Raw genomic sequence first — 18183 nt, forward strand, 5'->3', positions numbered from 1 at the left:
GAGGGAAGCTTCTTTATAAACTCCTTAGACTGACAAAAATAGTGAAATCTAAAAATAGGCAAATCAAGGGAGATAATGAGATGACCCAGAATTGGCATTTAACCGTGGAGTGTAAGGGAAGCTTTCCTGGAGAAAATAATGTTTAATTTTGCATTTGAAGGGTAGATAAGAGCCACAAGAGGAAAGTTGGAAAAACCATCTGGAAGAGGGAATAGGATTAGCAAAGGCACAATTTCTTGATGTTGGAGATTTAAATTTAAAAATTAAAATTATGAAAATATTAAGAAAGCAATAGGTGACTCTGTAATCCCACTGTTATAAAAGGTTTTCAAAGCGTCATATCAAAGACAGAAGCCATAAAGGGAATGACAAATACATCTGATTACATAAAGATTTAAAAAACTTCCATAAATAAAAACCTACCATAAACAGCTGCAACAATGACAGCCCGGGAAAATTTTTTGCAGTAAATTTCAAACAATCTGTATTAGCTGTCATTAATATATAAATAGCTCTTTACAACTCAATTGAAAAGAACACACCAGCTGAAAAATAGTCAAAGTGCACAGATGGTGACATCCCAAAAGAAGAAATATGGCTGGCCAATACACCTGTTAGAAAATAGTTTAACATTTCTGGTAATCTAAGGCATGCAAATTGTGTGTGTGTGTTTTGCCTTTTAAACACGTGATAATTACCAAATGATAATGACCTGTTTGTCAGGTTGTAGCAGAAAACAGATCCTCATATATTGCTGGAGGGAATAGCAATTTAAATAATTTTTCTGAAGGGCAGTTTAGCATTATGGGTCAAAAAACCTTTAAATGGATATTCCCTTCGAAGATGTAGACTGTCTTCTACCAATGTGGGCTAAGGAAATAGTAAAGGAACTGAAAATTTACATGTAATTTACATGTGCAACCAGAGGATATTGGTTGAGTAAATTATTGCATATCCATATAATTGAATAAAATGGAGGTATTGGAAAATGAGATAGTAGAAGTGTAGTAATTGACATGAATACGTTCGGGGTACAGCTTGACATAACTCATGAGGCTGTCATGCTGGAGAGGTAGGCAGGATCCAGAGCAAAGAAGGCCTTGTCCGCCATCCTAAGAACCTTGAGCTTTTTCAGTAGGTAGTGGCAAGCCGTGGAAGGATTTACAATGGCAGATCAGAGGGACCTTTTAGATAGATCCCTCTTATAGCATTGTGCCTGGAGGCAGGAGACCAGTAAGGAGATTATTGCAGTGATCCTGAAAGAGATGATGAGGGCCTGAGGGTATGAAGTGTATAGAGTCATAGGACCAGCTTTGGGCAGCCCAGGGAGTTAATCTTCCTTATGGTGGGTAACAGTCATAAGCACTTGGCCTCAGCGATCCCCAGATAGCTGTGTGCCATCACAGGAGGTGGTGACAGGAGAACTGAAGCTTGGGGAGGTTGTATGCTAGGCCAAACACGACTCTCCTGTACCTCTCTCACTCCCTGTTTCCCTTTCATTTAGTTTGCCCATATCCCTTCATTGCTTACCCTGGCTAGCCTCTCCATTTAGGATGGCCTGTGGTCAATGGCCCTCCTTCCCAATTATATTTCTTATGGTACTAACACTTGCTCCAGTGTACAAAAGCTATCTTCTTTAAGAGTTATGAAAATGGGGATTGTTGAATGTAACACTGGGGTGGAGAAGTGGATGGGAAGCTGAACGATGGTGGCAGTGAACTTGGGGCTGATATGACTGGGGGAACAGGAATGGGAAGCAGGCCAGGTGTTGACTGAGAGGTTGGGTAGGGAAGGTGGGAACCTGCAACCAGAGAGATTCACAGGTAGAGGATGAACTGGGATAACAGCTGGTGCCTAGATTGGATGCTTAGGAAAGAACTAAAGGTTAGTACAGGGATCTTTCCTGAGGAAGCTGAGTGTATGGTTTTGAATGGAATCTGTGGATTTTTCTGGGAAAACCAGCCAAAAAAGACGTCAGTTTTATAAGGATTGCAAGTGCCCATCAGACCTGGGGATGAGGCAGGCAGAAGCTGTAATGAACCTATCTTTGGGACTCTGAAACTCACCTGTGTAAATGCAATTTGCTGTCCAGTTGAGTTGGTGTTTTGAGATGTCTCACACTGTAGAAAGTAGATCTTATGAGTTGGCTGATGGCACAGGTGTGGGGCTGTTGGGGTGACTCCCTGTGTGCCATGTGGTCAAGAGCTAGGGCTAGAGTCTAAAGAAAAGGAGCTCCCATGAGCCCTGGTCTGTGTCAGGTGTGAAGTGGAAAGTGCATTGAACTGGGAGTTAGGGGACCTGGGCTCTCATCAGAAAGCTTGTCAGAACTTTTTCCCCTCTGTTTCCTCATCTCTGAAATGGGATTTAATAACATGGTCCTGCCTGCCTCCCAGACGATGGCAAAGTGGAAGTGCTCTGTAGCACTTCTCTGTGTGCTACCTGCTCATGCCTTTTGTTTCAGGTGCTGATCTGGGCAGATTTCAGCGTGAATGCAAAGTGCCATGTTGGTACTGGGGTATGCTCAGATCCATTCTCATCTTTGTACCATCCTTGTTTGAACTTCTAAGTCTCATCTCTTCCTATTCTATTTGCAGCCAAAGTGATAGTTTAGCTTTTTACCTCCTAGTCTAAAAATGCATGCCACTAAAATTTTCAGGCAGTTGGAAGCCAAGCAAAGAAGAAAGCAGGGATATTCAGGCCAAGGCTGGGGGCCCTTGCACCTCTGAATTAAAATGTTAGTTCCATGTGGCTCTGTTGGCTAACGTTGAATATGAATGTGACTCTAGCATGACAGGGTGAAGAGGTTCAGTATCATAAATCTGAGAAGTTGCTAAAGGAGGCAGTGAGTTTACTGGAAATGGAATATAAATAATCGGGAATCCCCAGAGAACTGTGTACCATCATAGGAGGTGGAATGTAATGTAATAAGTAACCTTTCAATCAGATACGTTTAGTTATATCAAGTCAGCAGATTTGAAAAAGGACCCTAGAGGCCAGGCACAGTGATACACCTGTAATCCCAACATTTTGGTAAGCTGAGGCAGGAGGATTGCTTGAGGACAGGAGTTCGAGACCAGCCAGGGCAACATAGTGAGACGCTGTCTCCACAAAAAATAAAAAATAAAAAAATAAAAAAAATTAGCCAGGTATGGTGGTGCACACCTGTAGTCCCAGCTACTTGAGAGGCTAAAGCAGGAGAATTGCTTCAGCCCAGGAGTTGGAGGGTGCAGTGAGCCATGATTGCACCACTGCACTCCAGCCTGGATAACAGAGTGAGACTGTCTCAAAAAAAAAAAAAAGAAAAAAAAAAAAAGATACGCTCTGTGCTGCTATGCTGGTGATAGAAATAGGCAAGACAGAAAAGATGAAACAACTAAAGTTAGATCCATGACTGATGGAGGATAACAGGACAACCAACTGGGTTGAAACTGGAGGCTTGTTCTCTTTAGTAGTTTTCTGAGCTTCTAGCCTAGGGAAATTGTGGATCAGAACCAGCCAAATGGACTTATAAGGGAAATCTGTGCCCTAAAATCTGCTTGCCTCCTCTTGTCTGTGGGTATAGAAAAGTAAGATTTAACTGTGGTGCCCAGTGTTGCATTTTTACTTCTCTGTTTAGCATGTTGGAAGTGTCTTGGGTATTCCAGAAGCTCAGGAAGGCTGCTCGCATGACTCTGGTGACTCCAGAAGTATTGAGGACCTTTCTAAGGTGGTTGGGGCCCCTGCCTCTTCTCTGTGTACTGTAGCTTCTGAGTGTAGCCTTTGATGGGCCTGATGCTGGGTAACTATGTGCAGCCTCCAACTTGGTCCCTTACCTAAGGTGAGTAACTTTACTGCTGGATCAAGGGTAAAGAATATTAGCTTTGTTTATTTCTTGGACTGCTCCTGAGGGGTGGGATGGGGAGTGGGGATAAGTCAATGTTTGGATAATTGAAATTTCAAGTCTGTAATCCTTATCTAAAACCATTAAGATCAGATATATTTCAGAAATCAGAATTTTTTGGATTTCAGAAAGGCCGTACAGTGCATGTAGAGTCTTTTACATACACTCCCAGTGGGGTTTGAGGCAGCACCCCACAATTAAATACATTGTTATTTTTATGGGAAACATGAATATTCACCATAAGCGGAAGAAACAAAGTCTGTAAATAGTCTCACTTCAATTCAAGTTGTATTTTGCTGTAACATTAGCTTTGAAGAAAACTTTCAGTTTTTAGAGCTTTTTGGATTTTGGGATTGCCAACAAAAGATTGTGGACCTGTAATTATCATCGGCTTTGTATTTTTAATGAAATTGATCAAGGGAAAAGGCACCTTCTTGATACATATTTCCTTTGATGAGGTATCATGCAGGTGATGGTCTCCTGACTGTGTTCTTTTTAAGTCCCTTTCTCATTTTCATTCTTCTTCCTCTTCTTATTGGCAGGGATTCATACAGGTGTCTTTCCTTATAGTGATTTTTCTTATAATACCCTTTTCTTCTAAATATGGGCTCTGAGAGAACAGAAGAACCACATACTAAAGAACATACAAGTGACAAAGCCAACAAGTCCATAATACAGATATCCTGTATTAATAAGAGCTCTCAGCAATATAGGGACACATGTCAACGATTTCTAAACCACACCATTAAGTCACTACAGGTGAAGAAACTCCACAAACATGAGTTTCATTCCTTTGTCAATCCTCAGTTCTGCTGAATGTTTTTGACTCCTGTAGTAGTTCAGACCAAGGGCAAAAATTCAGGATCTCAGGCTACCAGGAGTGATTCAATCTCCTGGGACATTTGTGAAACATGAGGATTCCTGGAGTCCCATGCTTGGGGAGTCAGAATTCTTAATGGGGGAACCCAGGAATTTGTGTGTTTTACAAGCTCTGCATAGGGCTTTTTTGTTCCTCTTGATGGTTGAGCACCGCTGCATGGGGGAAGGTCAAACTGCCACAGCTGCAGGGTTCCAAAGGCTGTAATCTGGACTTAGGTCACACCAGGTATCAGGGAACTGATCTGTCTCTTAGGACAAAGTTCTTTTTTGGTTTTACCTGGGAGGAGAATGAAAGAGTAAAACCACCTAGGCATGCTTAGAAACAAAAGAATCAATCAAAGGGAGGCTTGGAACCTGGGAGTGGCAGTTTGATAGGGTTGCCAGCTAAAATAAATACAGGACAAATTTATACTAAAACTATTCCTTGTTTATCTTCAATTAGAATGTAACTGGGCATCCTGTATTTTTATTTGCTAAATTTGGCAATGTTGAGTATTGATAAACCTACCTTCTCCCATGGGAGGCAAACCAGATGGCATGTGTGTGCGTGTTCCATGCTCAGAATCTATTTTTACCTGCCCTGGGTTAAGTTTAAGACTGACTACTTGTGTCATGTTGAAACTGAAGCATTGAAATACTGAGTCTTCTCACCCTCCTTCTCTCTTTCTCATGTGCACACACACACACACATGCATGCATGCATGCAAGCACAAACATGTACCTGTTGCCTTTAAAATTTTTTCTGTTACATTATTGTGTTAGAGTTTTGGTTACTTTTCGTTATTGTTAAAGTAACATTGTCTCACTCTCTCTGGCATTTTTTCTTGCTAACCATTCTTAATTCTTCAATTGCAGATCTTTCTCCTGGCCTGCCCTCCATGTCGGGGAGCTATCGTCGTCTTCAAGTAAGAGAAAATTGACTTTTGCTCTGTTGCTCTTCAGAGTGTTTTTGTCTGTTTGCTAACAAGACTGATAATGCATTGCTGTGAATACCTTGGAATTGTACCATTTTGTCTCTGCACTTCCCAAAGGGATAAAGGTCTGTGAGGGCCTACTGAAACAGGGAAATACTGTGTGTGGTTTTTGTCAAGCCCTGTCAAATCCTTTTTAGCAAATCCTTCCAGTAGGGCATGTATGGCCAAGGCATGCTCCCTTGGAAGGTTGCTGCCCGGCTAAAATTTCTCTTGAGAGCATGCTAGGGGCCAGACAGCTTCCTTTCTCTGAAGAATCTTTGGTTAGTGAGCCTACTGCTCCACTGAGCAGCATATGGTTCTTCACGTTGAAGGGCATTGTTCTTATGTTTTTATGGGTTTTTCCCCCTAAAGTGCAAATTAAAGTGAGGAGAGAAAAATATCCACTATTACAAGTTCGGACTTTCATAAAAATGGCAAGCATCAAATCTATTAAAGTATATTGCAGGCAAATAGCGTTTCTCTGAAGGCAGGTTTATTTAAGTGAAATTATCAAGAGTCCTGGAACCCTTATTTTAACCGTGAGTTGTGACCACCTTGCTTATCAAACCTTTTATTAGAGTTGCTAATGAGAAGCTGAATCGACTGAATTAATTTCATCTCTTTTCTCCTTCCCTGACCCCGGTTCTGGAGATGTTCCTGAGCAGTGAAATGGCCGCAAGCCAGAGGAAGGGAACAGGAAATAAAGAGCCCAGCAGATTCTTGGATAATTGAGAGTGGTGTAAATGGCTTTCTGATTTACTTAAGTCATTAAAGTGTTAGGTAGGGGAAAATGGACCCCATTTTCTGCTTCAAATAGCTCCTTGAAATAGCCACTTAGTCTCTTGCCTTAGGTGAGTAACTTTCGGCTGCATGAGGGATAATGGATCCTGATTTCATGTATTTCTTACTTGAACAGCTCCTAAGGGAAAGGGGTATTTAACCCTGTTTTCCTCCCTTGATTTTCCAAAATGAGCTCAATTATTCAGTGTAATGTTTTAAAAGTAACATTTATTGGTTCTATTTCATTATGAAAGTAACAATTCTCATTATGGAAAACACAGGGACACATAAGGAAGAAACGTCATCCATTCCTAATCCAAGCACGAAGAGATAATTTTGCTTATTACCTTTCTTTTCTTAATAAGCAGAGATCATATTGTATATTGAGGTGTTTACTGTATCTTTTCTAAATTTAACTTGGTTTATTGATACATTCATATACATGTGTAAATCATAAATATGATTCCTGGATTTTTTTTTTTTTGTAGTGGTCCTTTCTTTTCCCTTTTTTCCTTCAGCTCCTAGTTCTACCTTTCCACACTATCCCTTTGTATTACCAAAACAGTATGTATCTTTTCACATTTTTCTCCATGTGCATAGATACACACACGCATACACACACACACACACAAATTTTGGAATGCTTTGTTATTCATTGTTTGTTTTACAGAAATAGAATATTATATATACTTTAATATATCTTGCTTTTTCATTCTACCATGTCATAGAAATCTATCACAGTTTATTGATGTAGCTCTTATTCTTTTATAATGTTGTAAAATATTTCATGAATGCACAATGATTTATTCAGCCATTCCCCTATTAATGAACATTTACTTTCTTTGCACATTTCTGCCATTACATTCAATGCTGAAATCAACATGATTTTGTATATACCCTTATATACTGTTGCTTTCAGTTTAGATACAGATGTAGGTAGAGGTATATAGGTATATATGAATGTTTAAATATATATTTATGTTAATAGATGTCACCATATTGATTTACAAAAACAGGCTGTTGTACTACACTTTTTGCTTTTGTATATAATATGTGAGATTATTATTTTCTTCATATCCCTATCAGCAGTAGGTGTTATGGTTCTTTTGTAATTTTGACAACCTAATGGATGCAGTTTCTTGGCTACTAGTGAGTTTCAGTATTATCTCAATTTTTTGTCCAATTAAATTTGTTCCTTATTCATATCATCTGCACATTTTCCTATGGGTTGTTTATATTTTTCTTAATTTCTAAGACTTCTTTGTATATTTTAGATTTTAGCCCTTTGTTTATCATCGTTGTTACAGATACCTATCCCAAATATGTTTATATTGACTTTGTTTGTTTTTCTTTCTAATTTTTTTTTAGTAGAGACAGTGTTTCACTATGTTGGCCAGGCTGGTCTTGAACTACTGACCTCAAGTGATCTGCCCATCTCGGCCTCCCAAAGTGCTGGGATTACAGACATGAGCCACTGCGCCCAACCTATATTTACTTTGTTGATGGAATGTATTTCCATGTAATTGTTTGCGTTTTTATATCCAAATATGACTCTTATATAGCTTCTGAATTTCGAGTCTTGGTTAAGATAGTTTTCTTGAAGATAGGTAACCAGTTGTATTGGAATAATATATTAAATTATCCCTATTTTACCCTGTGATCTCTTTGCAGCTATTAAATGTTTTATATGCTGGGATCTACTTATGGATTCTCTATTCTGTTTCTTCTATTTGTCTATTCGTGTACCCAAATCATACAGATTTGATTACATTAGGCTTTAAAAACCATTTTTCTGGGGCCGGGCACGGTGGCTTACACTGTAATCCCAGCGCTTTGGGAGGCTGAGGTGGGCGGATCACTTGAGGTCAGGAGTTCGAGACCAGCCTGGCTAACATAGTGAAACCCCATCTCTACTAAAAATACAAAAATTAGCCAGGCGTGGTGGCACACGCCTGTAATCCCAGCTACTCGCGAGGCTGAGGCAGGAGAATCACTTGAACCCAGGAGGCGAAGGTTGCAGTGAGCCAGGATTGTGCCACTGCTCTGCAGTCCAGGGAAACAGAGTGAGACTCTGTCTCAAAAAAAAAAAAAAAAAAAAAAAAAAATTCTTGGCTATTTGTTGTCACTTGTTCATACACACAGATTTTAAGATCGCTTATATTCACCTACCTCTCTCAAATACTAGTGGAATTCTAATGAGAATTGCCTTAAGTATATATTTCAATTTTTAAATTATATGGCTCCTTTTATCTAATAAATGGTATTTCTTTCCATCTGTTCACATCATATGTGTTTCAATTAGATTTATCTTTTTCTTCCTATCTGCTCTATGCCTTTCTTGATGCATTTATTCCTCAAAAATTAACAGCTTTTCTGCCGGGTACAGTGGCTCACGCCTGTAATCCTGGCACTTTGGGATGCTAAGGTGGGCATATTGCTTGAACTCAGGAGTTTGAGACCATTCTGGACAACATGGTGAAACCTTGTCTCTACCCCACCGCCAAAAAAAAGAATAAAAAAAGAAAAAGAATTAACAACATTCCCTCTCTCCCCCAACCACCCCGTAATGAATGGAATATTTTTCCCCTTTCTGTTCCTAAGTGCTTTTTGCTAGAGTAGGAAAATATTGTTGATTTTTAAAAATATCTTATATCTGGCTATCTTACCAAATTCTCTTGTTCTTGTAAATTTTATTTTAGTTTTATCTCTTCTTTTCCTTAGTCATATCAGTTATTTCATTTTCTTATTGCATTTGCTAGAAATTCAGAGTTAAATAAAAATTGTGCTGATGGGTTACTCTTGCCTAAAACTGATTTTAAATGGAGATATTTTCTGTGTTCCTCCGTATTTGCTGTTGGTGTTTGTTAAATAGTCTATTATACTTAAGTAGTTTTCACATTTATGTAGAGATTTTAAAATACTTATTTAGTTAGACAGTGTCTCGCTTTGCTGCTAGGATGGTCTTGATCTCCTGACTTGAAGCAATTCCCCTGCCTTGGCCTCCCAAAGAGCTGGGATTACAGGTGTGAGCTACTGTGCCCAGCCAATATTTTTTAAAAGAAGGAAGGGTAGCTGTGTTTTATCTAATGCTTTTTCTACATCTATTGATCATGTGGGATTTTTTTCATTTAAATTTTTGATACAATAAATTACATTGATAGATTTTCTGGTTTTGAACTACTCTTACATTGAAATACACCCTGCTGATAATACTATATTATTTTGATACATTGCTGGTTTCTATTTGTCAATATTTTGTTTAGAATCTTGCTTCAATATTCCCGAGATTAGAGTCATGTTTTTCTTAGTGCTCTTTTCTTCAAGTTTAAAAATTGAGGCCAGGTGTGGTGGCTCACGCCTATAATCCCAACACTTTGGGAGGCTGAGTTAGAAGGATTGCTTGAGGCCAGGAGCTCGGGACCAGCCTGGACAACATATCAGGACTTTGTCTCTACAAAAAAAAAAAAAAAATTAAAATTAAAATTAAAATTAGCAGGGCATGCTAATGTGTACCTATAGTCCCAGCTACTGGAGGGGCTGAGGCAGGAGGATCACTTGAGCCCAGGAGTTGGAGACTGCAGTGAGCTATGATTGTGCAGCCGAACTCCAGCTTGGGCTGCAGAGCAAGACTCCATCTTTAAAAAAAAAACCAGTTTAAGGATTAAAGTTATGGTGGCTATGTAAAATATACTGCAGAATGTTCCTTCTTTTTCTCTTGCCTGGAATACTTTAATTACTGTTAGAAATTGTATATCCTGACTGGGTGTGGTGGCAGGTGCCTGTAATCCCAGCACTTTGGGAGGCTGAGGCGGTCAGACCACCTGAGGTCAGGAGTTCAAGACCAGTCTGACCAACGTGGTGAAACCCCTTCTCTACTAAAAATACAAAAATTAGCTGAGCATGGTGGTGGGTGCCTATAATCCCAGCTACTTGAGAGGCTGAGGGAGGAGAATCACTTGAACTTGGGAGGCGGAGGTTGCAGTGAGATGAGATCGCACCACTGTACTCCAGCCTGGGCGACAGAGACTCTGTCTCAAGTAAATAAATAAATAAATAAAGTATCCTTTAAAGGTAAGAGAAAACTTATCTGTGAAGCCATCTGGTCTTGGTGCCATTTTTCAATGGGTAGACCCTTAATCACCTTTCTGATGTGTTCTGTGTTAAGCTATTCAAACCTTTTTGGGTCAATTTTGGTCGTTTGTGTTTTGCTAGGAAATTATCCATTTCTTCTACATTTTCAAATTTGTTGCCAAATATTTAGTTGAGCATGTAATATCCGCTTACTTTATAATTTAAAAATATCTCCTCATCTGTAGTCATGTGTTTTTTCTTGGACTTGATCTTGTCTGTTTTTGTGTTTTCTTCTCTATACATTAATCAGGTTAGTAAGCACTTCCCTGTTTTTGGTTGCTACATAGAACCATGTTTTCGATTTATTTATTCTTTCTTATTTTTTCTACTTAATTTTCAGCTTTTGTCTTCATTAATTCCCTCTTCTGTTTTTTTTCTTATTCTCTCAAGGACAAGGACAAGTATTTATTCCTTATTTATTTATTGTCTTTTCTTTTCCCAGTTTTTCTTCTAGCTCCAAGGGTTACATGTGCAGGTTTGTTACAAGGGTATGTTGCACCATGCTGAAGTTCGGGGCATGACTGAACCTGTCACTCAGGTAGTGATAAGCCTAGCACTCAATAGGTAGTTTTTCAGCCCTAATCATCCTCCTTCCCTCCCCTGTCTTGTAGTCGCCATTGTTTGTTGTTTTTTTTTTTTTTTTTGGACAGTTTCTCACTCTGGTGCCTGGGCTGGAGTGCAGTGGTGAGAACACGACTTACTATAGCCTCGACCTCTTGGGCTCAAGTGATCCTCCTGCCTCAGCCTCCGAAGTAGCTGGGACTACAGGCACTAGCCATGACACCTAGCTAGCTAATTATTTTAGTTTTTGTAGAGATGGGATCTTTCCATGTTGCCCAGACTGGTCTCAAACTCCTGGGCTCAAGCAGTTCTGCCACTTCAGCCTCCCAAAGAGTTGGGATTATGGGCATGAGCTACTATGCCTGGCTTGTTTTTCCTATCTTTATGTCTATGTGTATCCAACGTTTAGCTTCCATTCACAAGTGAGAACATGTGGTATTTGATTTTCTGTTTCTGTGTTAGTTAGGTTAGGGTGATGGCCTCCAGCTGCATCCATGCTGCTGCAAAGGGCATGATTTCATTCGTTTTATGGCTGCATACTATTCCGTGGTATACATGTACCATATTTTCTTTATCCAGTCCACCATTGATGGGTATCTAGATTGATTCCATGTCTTTGCTATTGTCAGTAGTACTGCGATGAATATCTGGGTACATGTGTCTTGGTAGAATGATTTCTTTTCCTTTGGGTATATACCTAGTAATGGGATTGCTGGGTTGAGTGGTAGTTCTACTTTTAGTTCTTTGAGAACTCTCTACCCGACTTTCCACAGTGGATATAAACTAATTTACATTCCCATCAACAGTGTATATGCATTCCTTTTTCTCTACAGCCCCACCAGCATCTGTTATTTTTTCAAGTTTTTAGTAATAGCCATTCTGATTGGTGTGAGATGATATCTCTTTTTTGTTGTTGTTGTTGTTGTTTGAGACAGAATCTCGCTCTGTTGCCCAGGCTGGAGTACAGTGGCCTGATCTCAGCTCACTGCAAACTCCTCCTCCTGGGTTCAAGTGATTCTGCTGCCTCAGCCTCTCAAGTAGCTGGGACTACAGACACGTGTCACCATGCCTGGCTCATTTTTGTGTTTTTAGTAGAGATGGGGTTTTACCATGTTGGCCAGGCTGGTCTTGAACTCCTGACCTCAGGTGATCTGCCCGCCTCAGCCTCTCAAAGTGGTGGGATTACAAGCATGAGCCACCATGCTTGGGCTCATTGTGGTTTGATTTGCATTTCTCTAACTATTAATGATAAGAGATTTTTTTCATATGCTTGTTGGCTGCTTGTATGCCTTCTTTTGAGAAGTGTCTGTTCCCGTCCTTTGCCCTGTTTTTAGTCAGGTCATTTGTTTTTTGCTTGTTGATTTGTTTAAGTTTCTTATAGATTTGGGTTATTAGATCTTTGTTGGATGAATAATTTGTGATTTTTTTTTCCCATTCTGTGTGTTGTCTGTTTACTCTGCTGATAGTTTCTTTTGCTGTGCAGAAGCTCTTTAGTTTAATTAGGTCCCACTTTTCAATTTTTGTTTTTGTTTTAGTTGCTTTTGAGGACTTAGCTATACATTCCTTGCCAAGGCCAATGTCAAGAAGGTATTTTCTGGGTTTTCTTCTAGGATTTTTATAGTTTGAGATCTTACATTTAAATCTTTAATTCATCTTGAGTTAATTTTTGTGTATCGTGATAGGAAGGAGTACAGTTTCATTCTTCTGCACATGTATAGCGAGTTTTCTCAGCACCGTTTATTTAATAGGGAGTTCTTTCCCCATTGTTTACTTTTCTTGACTTTGCTGAACATCACATAGTTGCAGGTGTATGGCTTTATTTCTGTGTTCTCTGTCCTATTCCTTTAGTCTTTGTATTTGTTTTTGTACCAGTACGATGCTGTTTTGGTTACTATAGCCTTGTAGTATAGTTTGAAGTCAGGTAATGTGGTGCCTCTGGGTTTGTTCTTTTTGCTTAGGATTGCTTTGGCTATTTGGGCTATTTTTTTTGGTTATGTATGAGTTTTAGAATAGTTTTTTCTAGTTACGTGAAGAATGACTTTGGTAGTTTGATAGGAATAGCGTTGAATCTGTAGATTGCTTCAGGTAGTATGGCCATTTGAACGATGCTGATTATTCTAATCCATGAGAATCTAATATTTTTCCATTTGTTTGTGGCAACTGTGATTTCTTTTAACAGTGTTTTGTATTTATCCTTGTAAAGATCTTTCATCTCCTTGGCTGGATGTATTCCTAGGCATTTTATTTTTTTTGCAGCTATTGTAAATGGGATTACATTCTTGATTTGGTTCTCAGCTTGAATGTTACTGGTGTATAGAAATGCTACTGATTTTTTTATATGATTTTGTATCCTGAAACTTCACTGAAGTCATTTATCAGTTCTAGGAGCCTTTTGTTGGAGTCTTTAGGGTTTTCTAGGTATAGAATTATATCATTAGTGAAGAGAGATAGTTTGAATTCTTCTTTTCATATTTGCATGCCTTTTATTTATTCCTCTTGCCTGATTTCTCTGGCTAAGCCTTCCGGTTCTATGTTGAATAGGAATGGTGAGAGTGGGCATCCTTGTCTTGTTCTAGATCTCAAGGGGAATGCTTCCAGCTTTTGCTCATTCAGTATGATATTGGCTGTGGGTTTTTCTTAGATTACTCTTATTATTTTGAGGTATATTCTTCCAATGTTTAGCTTGTTGAAGGTTTTTATCATGAAGGGAAGTTGGATTATATAAAAAACCTTTTTCTTTGACTATTGAGATGATCATATGGTCCTTGTTTTAAATTCTGTTTATTTGTCGAATCACATTTACTGATTTGCATATGTTGAACCAACTTTGCATCCCAGGAATGAAGCCTACTTGATTTTGGCGAATTAACTATTTGATGTGCTGCTGGATTCAGTTTGCTAGTATTTTGTTGAGAATTTTTGCTTCTGTGTAGTTTTCTTTTTTCATTGTGTCTTTGCCAGATTTTGGTATCAAGGTGATGCTCACTTTGTAGCATGATTTAGGGAGGAGTCTCTCCTCCTTGATTTTTTTTTTTTTTTTGTAATAGTAAGATTGGTACCGGCTCTTTCTTCTTTATCCATCTGATAGAATTTAGCTCTGAATCTGGTCCATGGCTTTTTTTGGTTGGTAGGTTTTCTTTTTTTTAAATTACGGATTCAATTTCAGAACTCGTTATTTGTTCAAGTGTCAGTTTCTTCCTGATTCATTCTTGGGAGGTTGTGTGTTTCTAGGAATCCATCCATTTTCTCTAGATTTTCTAATTTGTGGGCACAGAAGTGTTCATAGTAGTCTCTGAGGTTCTTTTATATTTCTTTGGGATCAGTTGTAATGTCACATTTGTCATCTCTGTGGTTATTTGGGTCTTCTCTCTTTTTTCTTTGTTGATCTAGCTATCAATTTATAGATCTTGTATATCCTTTCAAATAACCAACCTTTTTTTTTTTATCACTTACAAAGCGAATCCCGCCAGGCTAACAAGAGTCTTTTAACTCTTGGATCCTTGGTATGGATTGTTTGGGTTTCAGTTTCATTCAGTTCTGCTCTGGTTTTAGTTATATCTTTTCTTCTTGCTTTGGAGTTAGTTCTTGTTTTCTAGTTCCTCTAGGTACAACTTTAGCTTGCTCATTTGAGGTCTTTCTAACTTTTTGATGTAGGCATTCAGCACTGTAAGTTTTCCTCTTAATACTGTTTTTGCTGCATCCTATAGATTTTCATATGTTGTTTCTATGTTCTCATTAATGTCAAAGAATTTTTTATTTCTGCCTTAATTTTATGGTTTATCCCCAAATCATTCAGGAACAAGTTGTTTAATTTCCATGTAATTGGGTCTTCTTGGTATTGACTTCTATTTTTATTCCACTGTGGAACAAGAGTATGCTTGGAATGATTTCAAGCTTTTTGAATTTATTGAGACTTCCTTTATGGCCAAACATATGTTTGATCTTAGAGTATGTCCCGTGTGCAGATGAGAACAATGTTTATTCTGTGATTATTGGGTGGACTATTCTGTAGATGTCTATTAGGTCCAGTTAATCAACTGTCAAATTTAAGTCCAGAATTTCTTTGTTCATTTTCTGACTTGATGATCTGTCTAACACCATAGTGGAGTATTGAAATCCCCATTATTATTGTGTGGCTATCTAAGTCTTTTTGTAGGTTTCAAAGTATGTGTTTTATGAATTTGGGTGCTCCAATGTTGGGTGCATATATATTTAGGATAGTTAAGTCTCCTTGTTGAATTGAAGCCTTTACCATTATGTAATACTCTTATTTGTCCTCTTTTACTATTTTTAGTTTGCAGTCTTTTTATCTGATATAAGAATACTGACCCCTATTCTTTTTTGTTTTTCATTTGCATGATAGATTTTTCTCCATCCCATTACTTTGAGCCTATGGGTATCATCACATGTGAGATGCTTCTCTTGAAGATAGCAGGTAGTTAGTTCTTGGTTGTTTTTATCCATCTTGCCACTCTGTGCCCTTTCAGTGGACATTTAGACTGTTTACATTCAACGTTAATATTGGTATATGAGGTTTTGTTCCTTTCATGATGTTGTTAATTGGTTGCTTTGTAGTCTCGATTGTGTAGTTGCTTTTTGGTGTCTATGGATTATGTTCTTAAATGTGTTTTTGTGGTAGCAGGTATTGTTCTTTTGTTCCCATGTTTAGAACTCCCTTAAGGAGCTCTTGTAAGGCTGGTTTAGTGGTAACGAATTCCCTTCACATTTGCTTGTCTAGAAAAGATTTTATTTCTCCTTCTCTTATGAAGCTTAGTTTGGTGGGATATGAAATTCTTGTTTGGAATTTCTTTTTTCTAAGGATGCTGAAAATAAGCCCCCAGTCTCTTCTGGCTTGTAAGGATTCTGCTGAGAAGTCTGTTGTTAGCCTGGCGGGATTCGCTTTGTAAGTGATCTGACCCTTTTCTCTAGCTGCCTTTAAGATTTTTTCTTTTTCATTGACCTTGGAAAGTCTGATGACTGTGTGTCTTGTGGATGGTTATCTTGTATAGTATCTTGCAGGAGTTCTCTGAATTTCTTTAATTTGCATGTTGTCCTCTCTAACAAGATCAGAGAAATTTTCATGAACTCTATCCTCAAATATGTTTTCCACAAGTTGCTCACTATGTTTCCTTCTCTCTCAGGAATGCCAGTGAGTCTTAGGTTTGGTCTTATTACATAATCCCATATATCTTGAAACTTTTGCTCATTTTTAAAAATTCTTTTTTCTTTATTCTTGTCTAACTGGGTTAATTCGTAGGACCATTCTTTGAGCTCTGAAATTCTTTCCTCAGCTTGGTCTAGTCTGTTGTTAATGCTTCCAGTTGTATTTGGAAACTTCTGTAGTGAAGTTTTTTAATTCCAGCAGTTCTGTTTGGCTCTTTCTTAAAGTGGCTATGTTGTCTTTTAACTCTTGGATCATTTTACTGGCTTTCTTGGATTGGGTTTCAACTTTCTCTGGTGTCTCACTGAGCTTCCTTGCCATCCAGATTCTGAATTCTGTGTATGTCCTTTCAGACATTTCAGTCTGGTTAGGATCCATTGCTGTGGAGCTCGTGCGATCCTTTGGATCATCACATTTTAAAATTAAACTTTAGGTTGGGTGCAGTGGCTCACACCTGTTATCCCAGCACTTTGGGAGGCAGGGGGATCACCTGAGGTCAGGAGTTCGAGACCAGCCTGGCCAACATGGTGAAACCCCCGTCTCTACTAAAAATACAAAAAATTAGCTGGGCATGGTGGCAGGCTCCTGTAATCCCAGCTACTCAGGAGGCTGAGGCAGGAGAATTGCTTGAACCCAGGAGACGGAGGTTGCAGTGAGCTCAGATTGCGCCATTGCACTCCGGCCTAGGCAACATAGCGAAACTTTGTCTCAAAAAATAAAATTAAATCAAACTTCATATATTTTGAGATAAGTATATAATATGAGGAGATTGCAAAAAGTTCACAGAACATGGAATTAAAGATAAAGATAAAAATTATAAATTTCATTTCTCAACATAAGCTCCATGAACGTCAATGTAATTCATTCCTAAAGAATGCAATTTAATTCATCCCTAGAGAACCGAGGGTACTGGGAATGTAACTTTGTCAATGCATTCTTTTTTACATTATTAACTGAAGATAAATGAGGGCCTTTAAGATATAATTTTTTTAAGTTTAAGAAACAAAAAGAAGTCAGAAAGAGCCATATCAGGACTTTGAGGTGATTGCCTAATCATTTCCCACCGAAACTCTCACAGAATTGCCTTTGTTTGATGAGAGGAATGAGCAGGAGCATTTTCCTGGTCAAGAAGTATTCCCCGGTGAAGCTTTCCTGGGCATTTTTTCACTAAAGCTTTGGCTGACTTTTTATCAAAACACTGTCATAATTAAGTAGGTGTTACAGTCCTTTGACTCTCAAAAAAATCAACAAGCAAAATGTGTTGAGCATCCCCCAAACCTGCTGTCATGACCTTTGCTCTTGACTGGACCGCTTTCAATGCTTGGTAGACATTGCTGTGATTGTGCTTTGTCTTCAGGATCATGTTCCATCTCCTGTTGTAATTCTTTGAAGACATGCTTCAGGATCTTTATCCCATCTCTTTAAAATTTCCATTGAAAGCTCAGTTCTCATCTTCAGCTGATCTGGGTGCAATTTTGGCACCCATGATCTGGAAAGTTTGCTCATCTTTCGTTTTTCAGTCAGAATTGTGTAAGCTGAGCCAATTGAGATGTCTATGGTGTTGGCTATCATTTCTGCTATTAATCATTTGTCTTTAATTACGAAATGAACAAGATATAAATTGATGTAGGTGGTCTGCCACTGCAGGCTTCATCATCAACATCTCAGCCTTTCTTAAAATGAGTTATCCTATAACTGCTGATTTTTTCAGGGCATTGTCTCTGTAACTTTTTATTTTTTATTTATTTATTTATTTTTTTTTGGAGACGGAGTCTAGCTCTGTCGCCCAGGCTGGAGTGCAGTGGCGCGATCTCGGCTCACTGCAAGCTCCGCCTCCC

At 38.6% G+C, this 18183-nt stretch overlaps 1 protein-coding gene across 2 annotated transcripts in view; it reads left to right on the top strand.

Moving 5' to 3' along the window:
• TMEM164 (transmembrane protein 164) overlaps window positions 1-18183 on the top strand; it is a 181695-nt gene that overhangs the window by 58729 nt on the left and 104783 nt on the right. For both annotated transcript variants that reach the window (XM_011951675.1, XM_011951673.1), the window contains exon 3: window positions 5615-5664. In XM_011951675.1, the coding sequence (XP_011807065.1) occupies window positions 5615-5664 (50 nt within the window). The remainder of the gene's footprint in view (window positions 1-5614; window positions 5665-18183) is intronic.

The sequence above is a fragment of the Colobus angolensis genome, unplaced genomic scaffold, assembly GCF_000951035.1.
Source record: "Colobus angolensis palliatus isolate OR3802 unplaced genomic scaffold, Cang.pa_1.0 Scaffold324, whole genome shotgun sequence".
NCBI lineage: Eukaryota > Metazoa > Chordata > Mammalia > Primates > Cercopithecidae > Colobus > Colobus angolensis.